The sequence below is a fragment of the Schistocerca piceifrons genome, chromosome 4 (assembly GCF_021461385.2).
Source record: "Schistocerca piceifrons isolate TAMUIC-IGC-003096 chromosome 4, iqSchPice1.1, whole genome shotgun sequence".
NCBI classification, from domain to species: Eukaryota; Metazoa; Arthropoda; class Insecta; order Orthoptera; family Acrididae; genus Schistocerca; species Schistocerca piceifrons.
Window position 1 is genome coordinate 389,598,379 of NC_060141.1, and position 11,501 is coordinate 389,609,879.

At 35.6% G+C, this 11,501-nt stretch overlaps 1 protein-coding gene across 3 annotated transcripts in view; it reads right to left on the reverse strand.

The window, feature by feature from the left end:
* Positions 1 to 3,958: 3,958 nt before the first annotated feature.
* The window catches only part of LOC124796256 (ETS-like protein pointed), an 820,436-nt gene continuing 812,893 nt past the window's right edge, over positions 3,959 to 11,501 (reverse strand). For all 3 annotated transcript variants that reach the window (XM_047260361.1, XM_047260360.1, XM_047260362.1), the window contains 2 exons: positions 6,499 to 6,796; positions 3,959 to 6,202 (listed from right to left, as the gene is read on the reverse strand). In XM_047260361.1, the coding sequence (XP_047116317.1) occupies positions 6,139 to 6,202; positions 6,499 to 6,796 (362 nt within the window). In that variant the 3' untranslated portion in view covers positions 3,959 to 6,138. The remainder of the gene's footprint in view (positions 6,203 to 6,498; positions 6,797 to 11,501) is intronic.

Consider the following 11,501-nt stretch of genomic DNA (forward strand, 5'->3'; position numbering starts at 1 on the left):
ACAGACAGAAGGGTTAGCCATGAGATCACCCTTAGTTCGTGTTACTGTCAATATTTTTGTCAGCTGCATTGAACATCATTTCTTCCAATCATTTCTTCCAACACCTTCAGAATGTTGTTTGCTATAAACATTATGCCTATGATGTCTCACTTCTCTACAGTGGTACTAAAGAACAAGCCCAGCAGCTTCACAAAAATCTTAATATGATGCACCCTAATATTCAATTTATGTTAGAGCACCACACTAATTTTACTTTACCACTTTTAGATCAGAAATCAATTTGCAGAACAATAACATTGCCTATCTCACTTTTAGGAAAGAGATCACAACTGACAATATAACTCACAGCTTATTGAATCACCTGCAGAAATATAAGATGGCTGCATTGCACACAAATGTGCACCATGTCACTAAAGTGCACCTTAGTACACAGAGAGATAAAAATGAACTTGAAATTATCAGGTACATTGCAAGTTCTAATGGCTACACAGTTCAGGCTGTGGACATTCTTATGCAGTAAATGACATGTTAAGGACTTATTAGTACCCGGCAACAATTATTGAACTATATTAAATAAAATTGTCATAACTTCTAAAGGGTTTGCATTAGGACATTCAAACTAAAAACTTGGCCACAGGACATGATGGGGGTTTAGCGACAAAGCCCACTTTCATTTGGATGGTTCATCAATAAGCAAAACTGGCAGATTTGGGGGGCTGAGAACCCGCATTTCACGATCGAGAAGTCTCTTCACCCTCAACAGGTGACTACATGGTGTGCAATGTCCAGTCACAGAATAAGTGGTGCAATATTCTTTGATTCCATGGTGATTACTGAATGGTACGTGAAGATTTCGGAAGATGATTTCATCCCCATTATCCACCATATTCTCCGGATGAATACATGTGACTCCTTTGCATGGGGCTATATTAAAGACTAGGTGTACAACAACCCCAAAACCATTGCTGAGCTGAAAGCAGCCACTCAGGAGGCACTTGACAGCATCGATGGTCCACCACTTCAGTGGGTCATGCAGAATTTCGCTATTCATTGGCGCCACATCGTCACCAATGAAGGCAGGTATATTGAACATGTCATAAAGTAAATCCGAATATCTGTAGTGATGTTTACATGTTGAAAAAGTGTGTGCATGCTGTAGTTTGTAATTAATTTATGTTTTTTTCCATACAGTTCAATAATTGTCACCCTGTATTCACCATGGAATTACCCTGACACCCATTGATGTAGACATTTAATGTAATTTGCACAGTGAAAAATCCTATTTAGGTACTATTTCAGCTAAAGTTGGGTTTCAGTATAGGCGTTATGAAGCCAGAACCCACAAATGCAACATGGCCTCAGGCATTTACCAAATTAAGTGCAGTGATTGCCAGTGCCTCTACATTGGGCAGACAGGGCACACCTTTAACATCTGATTTGAGGAATATCAAGGTCTTAATAATTCTAAAAGCCACTTTTTCTGGTCATTTGCAAGTCAGTGGGCACTCTATTGGTAACAAATACCAATCTGAGTATCCTTCATCATCACTACAAATGTCTTGTCCTTAATTTATTAGGGGAAATGGATATTATGCACAGCCTGAACAAGAACACCTCAACAACCCTAAATAAGTGAACCACGCTGAAGCACATGTACCTTCTAAGTAGTTATTCTTGTTTTAAATAGTGCTCAGACCTCAACAATTTCAAACATTCCTCTTGGAAGAATTGTAATTTTCTTTTTATCCCTTTAATTTTAATCACCAACTGGTACTATTTCTCCTTATGGATACTCAAATGGCACTATATTAAGTATTTTATCTAACATTCCACTGTTAGCCAATTTGTGGATTTTTTAATTTAAACCATTATATTATTTTTAACAGATGGTTGGGCACTCAGTGATTTTGCCCCAGAACATAATTATTACATATTTTTAAAAATATATTTTGATGATGGACAGTTTAGCATTTTTATCAGTTACATAATGAGTATCCATCTTTGTTAACGATTGGGCTAGTCAGCCCTGGCACTATTCACCACTAGATGACTTTACTTTCCCCTGGAATAAAATGGTCACTTTTTTTTGTGCACGCCTGCCTTCTGGTGCTGCATCATCCTCTATCTCATCTTCGTGTGCAGCTGTCACCAACCCTCAGGCAGGAGTTTACAGTGCAGTGGCTACTCGCCTTATTGTGTAAGTTCCCCCTTTGACCACCCATTTGTTCAGGTAATTTTGTTGATTATATGAAACATAACCTATGTTCCATTCTGACGAATCCAACCTTATCAACTTCATGTTTACAGTTGGGAAATGAATTCCTGTTATTATAACTAACCAAGTGTTATGTGGTTTCCGATCTTTTGTTATAGTTTCTCCATGTTCCATTACATACAATCTTGTGTCGCCTGAAGATGGGCTTATAATCACCCAAAACCGATGATGATTGAACAAATAAATCTTTTACAGCTGAAGCAGTTTATTATCCGATTCCATGATGCTCAGTTGCGATGTCCTGCCAATCAATTTTTTTTTTCCATTTCTACAATGTTACAGAGATGTGCTGCACCTGAAAAACAATACTTGTACACAGTCTTCACGCATTCCCCAATGCCCTTTCCGAGTTGTTCTTCAGTTAAACTGGCCAACAAGATAAAATTTTGTTCATGCAAAACTTAGCTTTCATTTTCCATTAGTGTACTCTCCTTTGTTAACATGTGAATCCATACTGCAGCATTATAGTGATATGACCTCATTTTTGTTTCTTTCATAGAGTCCTTACCAGAAGGACTCTAATAAATGAGCTGTCCACAGCAAAATGTTACATAAGAGATTATTTAACTGATACTCATGTACCTCTTATCACTCCAGTTTTTGTGTACACTTGATCGCATAAGAGATATTCAGACTTGGCTAATCTGCAATAACTTGCAATTATTTAACATTCTTCAAAATTTTGGTGGTATCTGTGATAAGTTTAGTTTACCGTTTCACTGCCTTGCTCTAGGTAACTTCAATTTCTCTACATATTTTCACATTTTTCTCATAAACTCTTATATTAATTTAGCTATATTCTTTATGTGATGCTTTCCACTAGTGCAGCATATAATTTTGAATTAAGTGGTAACATTTCTAAAAATATTGTAATAAATTACTGCAGACGATTGTCTGTGTAGTTAATAGCTCTGCCTTCAGCATCTCCAGGTAAAGCAGTTTTGGAAAAAAATACTAAAAAAAAGTTGTAAGAATGCATACATTTATATTTCAGGATTTTGTACTATACAACTTCTTACTATTCTTGTTCTTTCACAATATAGAGGGACCGTGCAGTCTGAAGAGCAGTGATTAATTTTCTACATGCTTGTCCAACTTGGCTTTCCCTAACTTTACTCCAATTGTTGTTGTAGCATGACAAAATGTTCACGAAGGACAAAAGTTCTCAATATTTCAAACAGATAATTGAGGTTGTTGAATGTAGTAGGCATGAAGAGATGAAAAGTTCAGTGTTAGACAGGATCATACTATAGTCGAAGGACAAGTGGTGTTCCATAGAATCTCCATATCATTACTGTGTATTGTGTAATGTCAGAGATAAGAGTTTTTTGAAACACTGTCAGTACACAATTTATTGTCTGGAAGTCCAAGATATTTACACACACAGGTGTAGATATGATTACTTTATGAACTAAGTTTATGCCTTTGAGAGACTATTTTGTATTTCTGTTTAAACTGAATTGGAACAAACTATTTTAAAAATGGAACATAAATGAATAATTAAAGATATTCATGATTCTTGTAGTTATCTTACTGTTAACAATGTTTTTACAGGACTTGCAGGCAGCAGAAAAAGATAAAAATACAATAAAAGTATTCTGATATTCTTTGATTTTCATGGATAAAAAAGCAAGCCTAATTAAAGGGAACATGGCTGTAATTCAGGCTCCAATGAACATCAGATTTTTAGCTGCAGAAACAACTTTATTTTGCTCTTCAGTTTGTAAGTACAGAGCTTTTTTAAATGAATATAATTTATTTCTAACCATCATATATAGAAATTTACAATGCTGTCCCAAATAGCTTTACTCTAACCTTTCAATCAAGCACAGTCATTCTCTCAAACATTCAGATAATATTTATAATTTGAATTTACCAATATATATTTTTCATTCCTTTGGTGTAAAAAAAGAATTGAGGCAGCAACTATGACTTCTGCGCATAGTTTGTCTTCATTTATATAAAATCACAAAAAACCAAATACTGATTTAGCTCTAATAGTACAGAGGATATTTTTCCATTCTTGGCTGGAATAGGTGGGTTAATAATTTAAATTTTATGATAATACTTGGCCTCTTGTGCATGCAATAATAAAAATAAGATTTTCATTGAGGAAAATGCAATCATATGATGTTAAAAATATTCACATGTCCACAGTATTCTTCTCCTAGACAGTTTCTGTACTAACATTACATACCTATATTCTTTTGCATGTAAGTAACATCTTAACATACAGAAGTGAATTTCTAAATGAATACAAAACTGATGCTTTACCTTCTATACTTTAAGGTAGATATTTAGCAGAAATGACATGAATTTAGTTGAAACTGTATTACTTTTGAACCCCCTTCAGACATGACAGGTAAGTGAATGAATTTTCATCACCTGGCATTTCCAAAAAATCATAAGCATTTTTTTTAATGGTGGTAATGTAAAGGGTCACATATGTTAACAACACATACAGCATAGGAAAATTTGCATCACCTTTTGAAGAATATATATATATATATATATATATAAAACTTTGCTTAATGGTCATTTCATATAGGCAGAAAAAAAGAAAAAAGTCCAGTCCTCAATGATAATCCTTCTAAAGTAAGTCTGAATTCATAAATACTTTTGCTAGCAAAACAGTGTTATAGTATTATTTCTGGAGAAAATAATTTCACAAAGATGTTTTTCATAACGTTATGTATACATGAGTGAACTGATAATCAGAGAAATTGCATAATTAAATTACATAGTACCATGCAGTTTAGAAAAATTTTGATATCAAAGATAGATCACTATATCTGCCATGTTTGGAAAACTAAGAGAATGAACGTTCTATTACTAATACAAGATATAAACTGAAGGATTTGTTTTTGTGATTTTGCTATACTTCAGCATAAAAGAACAGTAGCACCATCCTGGTTGATGACGATAGCTACTAGATCACACGGTACATCTAAAAAGATATGCTCATAATAGCATACAAATTTGACAGTGCAACATTAGCCTAAATGGAATCTGTATTTGGTATAATGATCACTTGTAAAAACATCATACACAAGACGTCAACATTTTCTTTTTTCTTCTAAAAGCAATTCATCCATATATTACTTAAAGAAGTATGCAACAGGTAAAAGTTACGAAAATAGTGTAGGCAAAACAGCTGTTTTTTAGCTGTGCCATCAGACTTAATGTGTTGCACCTTGGGAGTCATCACTCCATATCAGCTAAAAAATTGCTGAATTTACATTTTTCCTATTTGCACAATCATAACAGTTACAGTGTGCATAACAATATATTACATTTCCTCTATTAATGAAAAATTACAACTTACAATTAAAAAAGTTGATACCACAATATTTATCATCGCGTAAAATCACAAGAAAAATCTGTTAGCATCCCGCATCAGGGGAGTAAAAAATGTTTATTGAATATTTACAAGGCACTTATTGATAAAACTGAAACACTCACAATTATTTGTGACCACTTAATTAGAAACATTTAATAACAAACTGTGTAATTCTTCTTACCTAACAACACAACAGCAGTTTGAACAACTTACATACGATTAGTTCACTCGCAGTATACCTCTGGTATCTGTGCCACATGGTTCATTACGTGTTGTCAGGAGAGAGCGTAGTCAACACAAGCATTGATAATTCCCATTGTACATATCCTCGGAGAAATTTAAAGAACAAGCCGGAGTTCGGTATCTCTTAAAACGAGACACCTTCAGGACAGACATAGCAAATACTATGACCGACACAATTATTTTAAATTACTGATTGATTGGATATGTACACTTCTTTGCTCCCTAATTTACTGCTACACCAGCAACCTTCAAATTGACTCGGTATATCCTTTCCAAATGTTCAGTCGTCATCCTTCTTCTCTGGCTTCAACTCTACAGCAGCATGAACTTCCTCAGGAGAGCATCTGAAATTGCAAAATTATTTCATTAAATGGCAGGCAATCTTATAACATAAGTGGACAAAACTTTATTGGAATATTAAATGGAGCTCAAGAAGAAGGAAATATAAATATCCAACAATCTTCATTAATATGCATCACAAGCATATATTTCCAATATTTCAGGGTGTAGAAACACTACAAAAATTTAAATCTACTGTATTGTTCACATTTTACCAACTATTTTAAAACTGAATTAAATCACAGAATCTGACCATTTACAAACCTACTCGAGTTATAGTATCATATGTACAAACACTAACCCAAGAAGAGACTGTAAATCACACACAAAGCGATACACGTAGCGCTTTCCTGCTGTCTTGTGTATGATGTTCTTGTCATAGTAGTAACGCAGGCCTCGGCTCAGCTTCTCGTAATTCATTTTGGGCTTATTTTTGCGAATGCCCCAGCGACGAGCAACTTCATCAGGATCGGTCAGCTTGAACTCCCAACCATCTCCGGTCCACGAGATAAATGTTTGACACGATTTGTCAGTAAGCAGCTCCAGTAAGAATTGCCACAACTGGATTGGACCTGAGCCAGTGAAACAAGGGCCTCCACCTGACAACAACAAATTACTCATTAGAAAAACAACACAACAACAACCTGCTATTCTGACATATTAATATTTGTAACTGTCTTTGTAAACTGAAGTGTGCTGTAAAGGGTAATGCACAAATTGTTACAATAAACTTTTCATGCCATCATTGCGCAAACCAGTACTTACTACCCAAGTAAACGCTTTACACAGAGTCGTGTTATGGCACTTAATATTACACATAATGCAGTAAGAAACAGGAGACAAAACCATCGGACAACATGTTTAAAAAAAATTACTAGAAAAATCACAATCAGTTCCTTCCACACATTCCATTTGCCCTAAAGGAAACGCTTACATATACAGCTTTCACTTCTTTGATAATTAAGCTAACAGTCTGATTGTGAGGTTCCAAAAAGTATCACAATGATATCAATTTGAGCTTTTTTGATGCCAAAAATATTTTTTTGTTTATTTTGTGTGTGTGTGGTTTTTTTTTCCCCCCTGTCGGAGGCTTTGGCCAAAAGCTAATGTGTAACTGTCTTTTCATTGTGCCTATCTGCAACTCAATGTATCATCTTTACATTGAGTAGCAACCTGTCTTTTCCTTATATAGTTCATTGTGTCCCCTCTGTATTACCAGTAGTACCATATTCTAAAGATACCAGAAGAAATTTGTGAAAATGATATCATCTCAGATTTGAGTCATATTTTACAATTAATTCATTTTTTGACATTGAGATTCTTGTGAAAGCAAATAAAGAAAAGTTGTTTCACATATAGCACAAAAAGAAAGGTTGTGGGTATTAGCATAATGCAGAAACAGTAGTTAAGATGTTCATGCCAAATCGAGTAAGCTGTTTTCAAAATTAACTTTGTTGTTGGTAGGTAGTGGACATTTCAAAGCAAAGCTCTATTATCAAGTATTTAGTTCACTATGGAGGGGATGTAATGGCAACATCAGAGCAAAATCCATTAACTAGAAATGAAAGAAAAATATTATAGTGGAATGAAAATATGTAAATGTACAGCCACATTTAAACACTGTTTTTCTCTATTACTTATCAGTTGTATGCACCAGATATGTACATATATTTAGTCAAAGGTAATCATGCAGCTTCAAAGAACTTCACTTTATACACAGGCTGTCCAGTTGTACTAAAGCTTTTGATAATACTGTAATCATTATGCACTGCATGTTTTTACTTTTATTTTTCTAAATGCTGACCATTAATGTCATATTACATCCACATGCGATTATGCGGCATGAAGGAATATTCATTTCCAATAGTGTGTTAGAAGAATAAATTCTTACTTTCATCAGCAAATGAGGGGTGTTTCTGCAGGAGTCAAACAGTTTTAATAAAATATTTTCATAAGAAGTTTCTATTTGAACATTACAGGATTAATGCAAACACTGCAGCATGTACTGTGAAATTTTTAAAGTTTAAGCCATTCTCACAGCAAATAATTCTTTTGTTGTTTTGTACTTAGCTGATATCTACAGATGGAATTCTCTACAAACTGTCTCTACAGACAAATGTTACTGTCACTTTGGCACTGAACTGAAGTTCTTCCATAGTAATCTGAAGCACGGTGATGGAGCTGTTAACGACATACGCTGACAGTCAACTGACAAAGTTTAATTTTTAAGACAGCCAATTGCATTTGTCACATTTAACATATCATTTAACCTTCTCAGGCTCTCAAGAAAAGCTATTTGTTGCCGTGAAAATGAAAGTGTTCGATACTCAGACAGAAAGCCACATTTATTCCACAGCAGTTTACATTTTAACACATCATTAAGATTGTGGCTGTTTTTTCAGGATATTAATGAGTAACAAAAGGAATGGTCACAGAAACTGGAATAGAAGAGTTGAATTATTGCTCTCAGTGTCTGTAATAATGAAGAGGGCCAAGAAATGGAGAACTGCTTGTGACTATGACCCAATCATTTTTCTAGTTATCATCTGAGTTAAGGATGCACAAAAGTTCTGTCATTAAGGCCTGACTGAGTTTATATGTGTAATCAGATTAAATTAAATTAGCCAAAGACAGCAATAAAATCAGTCGTTGGTGAAAATGCTATAGCTGTGCCCAAAAGGATGTTTTAAAAGTTCAAAAGCTGCTTTTAAAAAATTGAGAGTTCAAAGCTGCTATTTACAGAACAAGTCAGACCAACTTAGTGAACTTCTCAACACTCTGTGTAAAAGCTGTCACAGTGAACAAATATTTAGTAAATGCTAGACAATAAGATGTGGGCAGGTTTAGATGAAGATCACAGACTGGCCCCATTAGTTTTATGTGACCACTCTCCAAATGTGACTTACACTGCAAGCACTGCAGACTGGCTTGTCTTGTTGGGTATTTGTTAATGAGCAGTGTGCAATCTCTAAAAGTCTTATAAGAACCTGGTGTAGCCTCTATGGCCAAAGAGATGTATTCACTGATGGACCCTCCCCCCCCCCCCCAAAAAAAAATTAACATACTGCCTCCTCTTGACATTTACTATGGAACTGCAACTTTGTTTATGAAGAGCAGTCATGAACGGCTATCACATTACATTACATTGGATCCTATACATCTTGTGGAGTGGACTCTCCGGATCGTGGACAGATGTAGATGTTATAAATGCAATACAGTGAAATTACTCAACTTAATGAAATATTATTGTGTTGCAGTGTTTATATAAATTAATTTTAATAGTTTCTATGAAGATACTCTTCAATGAAGTATCAGGATTTGCCAACAGAAAATTCTTTAATTCCATTTCAAAACTCACTGCACCACCCGCAACATGCTCTGGCAGAATGCTGAATACGTGTGTACTAATGGTAAATTCTAAGTGTTTGTAGAGTGTGTTTTTCAATTACTGTGTTGTGTTCTTGTTTCTGACTATTGATTTTGTGAAAAGAAAAATATTGCTATTGACAATGGACTTAAAAACTGAAAAAAAGTATCATAAAGCATTTGTCAAAATAAGTTTTTGGAAGAAGTTTCTGCAAACTGACGCCAGATATAATTCTTATAACAGGCGTAAGATAATGAAATTACTCTCCCTTAAAGTCCACATTCACAAGAAAAGTATTCCACAACCCATTAGTAAATGGGAATATGGAGAATAAAGTTATTTCTTCATATATAAATTGCATATAGCACTAATCATGCACAGTGTAAATGTAGTTGAACTACATCTCTATGAATTCTAGGCAGTGGGTTTTCCTGTTAAAGTTTTGATCTATATGTAACTCCAAAAACATTATTTACATACTTCTTGCATTTCATGTTTTAAGTAGACTTTTTTTTAATTTTTTAAGTTCAATGACAAGTACTGGGTTGTGCGTACCGAGTCTTGTCGAAATATAACAGTAATGCGTTTGCCTTTAACCATCTGTTAATGATTTAGGTATGTCATTACCTGTCTTTTTTCTCATTAAGTGTACTGGTACTACTTTCTATACCTGTTCTCATATTCCCTCGAAAAGAGGCAAAATTTGTAAGCGGAAGATCATTTATGTATACAAGGTGTTAACAAAAAGTAACAGGAATTTTCATTTCCCTTAAAGAATCTTTATTTATTAATCAACATCACTTAGTGCCCTTCAAAGTAATCCCCCTCAGATATAATACACTCGTGCCAGTTTTCTTTACAATCTTGGAAGCACTTCTAGAGCTCAACTTTTTGTTACGGTGTTCAGCTCCTCCCGTGATTCTGTTTTTACCTCACCAACAGTAACAAAACGACATTCTTTCGAGGTTCTATTCGGCCTCGGGATCAGTAAGAAGTTACCAAAGAAAACATTGAGAAGCACCTTCACTTGCACTCAGACCAGTCGACTTTTTTCAGTCTCAGCTCTTCAGCCAGTTTCCATCGGGACGTTTGGGCCTCAGTTTCAGCATCATACGCGCATACCCACGTTTTGTCACCTGTTATAATCTTCTTTACGAGTTCTGGGTCGTCGTGGACTTCATTCGGCAATTCTCACGTGGTGTCTATGTGACGTCTCGTGTGATCGAAATGCAAAAATTTCGGAACATACTTTGCTGCTACGTGTTCAGTACCCAAAACATAAAAAAAAATTGAGCGAAGGGATATGCTGACATCATCAGCGACCCCAACCTTGACATAAATTTTACTGCCTGGCAGGCGTGGCCCCACCAGATATTAGAAGGAAAGTAGCGGCCAGGAAGGAAAAGACAAAGGTGTTGACCTCACCAGCCCACCTGCTCTACAAACACCAGCCAGCCTGCCGTCGACTAAAATCTAGAAAAAGCTTCCTGCACACAGCAGAAAACATCGTCGGGACACCGCAGCAAGTGAGGCTGGCAACGTGGCGAGAAGAAAACGCGCACCTCCGGGAATGGTCAGTCCCAAACGAAGAACTTCTTCCCGGCCGTATGGAAGGATGGACGACATGGAAATCTCTTAATAGGCTGCGCTCTGGTGTCTCACGATCCAAAGAGAATATGCGCAAATGGGGCCTCTCAAATGAACCGACGCTGTGTGACACACTCAAACAACCACCCACCTCACGCAGTGTGTGCTGTGCCCAAGCACCTGCACCATGAAGGATTTGACGAATGCCACCCCAGAAGCGTTGGACGTGGCCAGATTCTGGTCCAAGACTTCATAAAATAAAAAACTACTTGACCCCACTTGTATATCTGTTTACTTTTGTACTCTTTTTGTATTTGTTATATACTTGATATGTATGTGTCAATTATTCT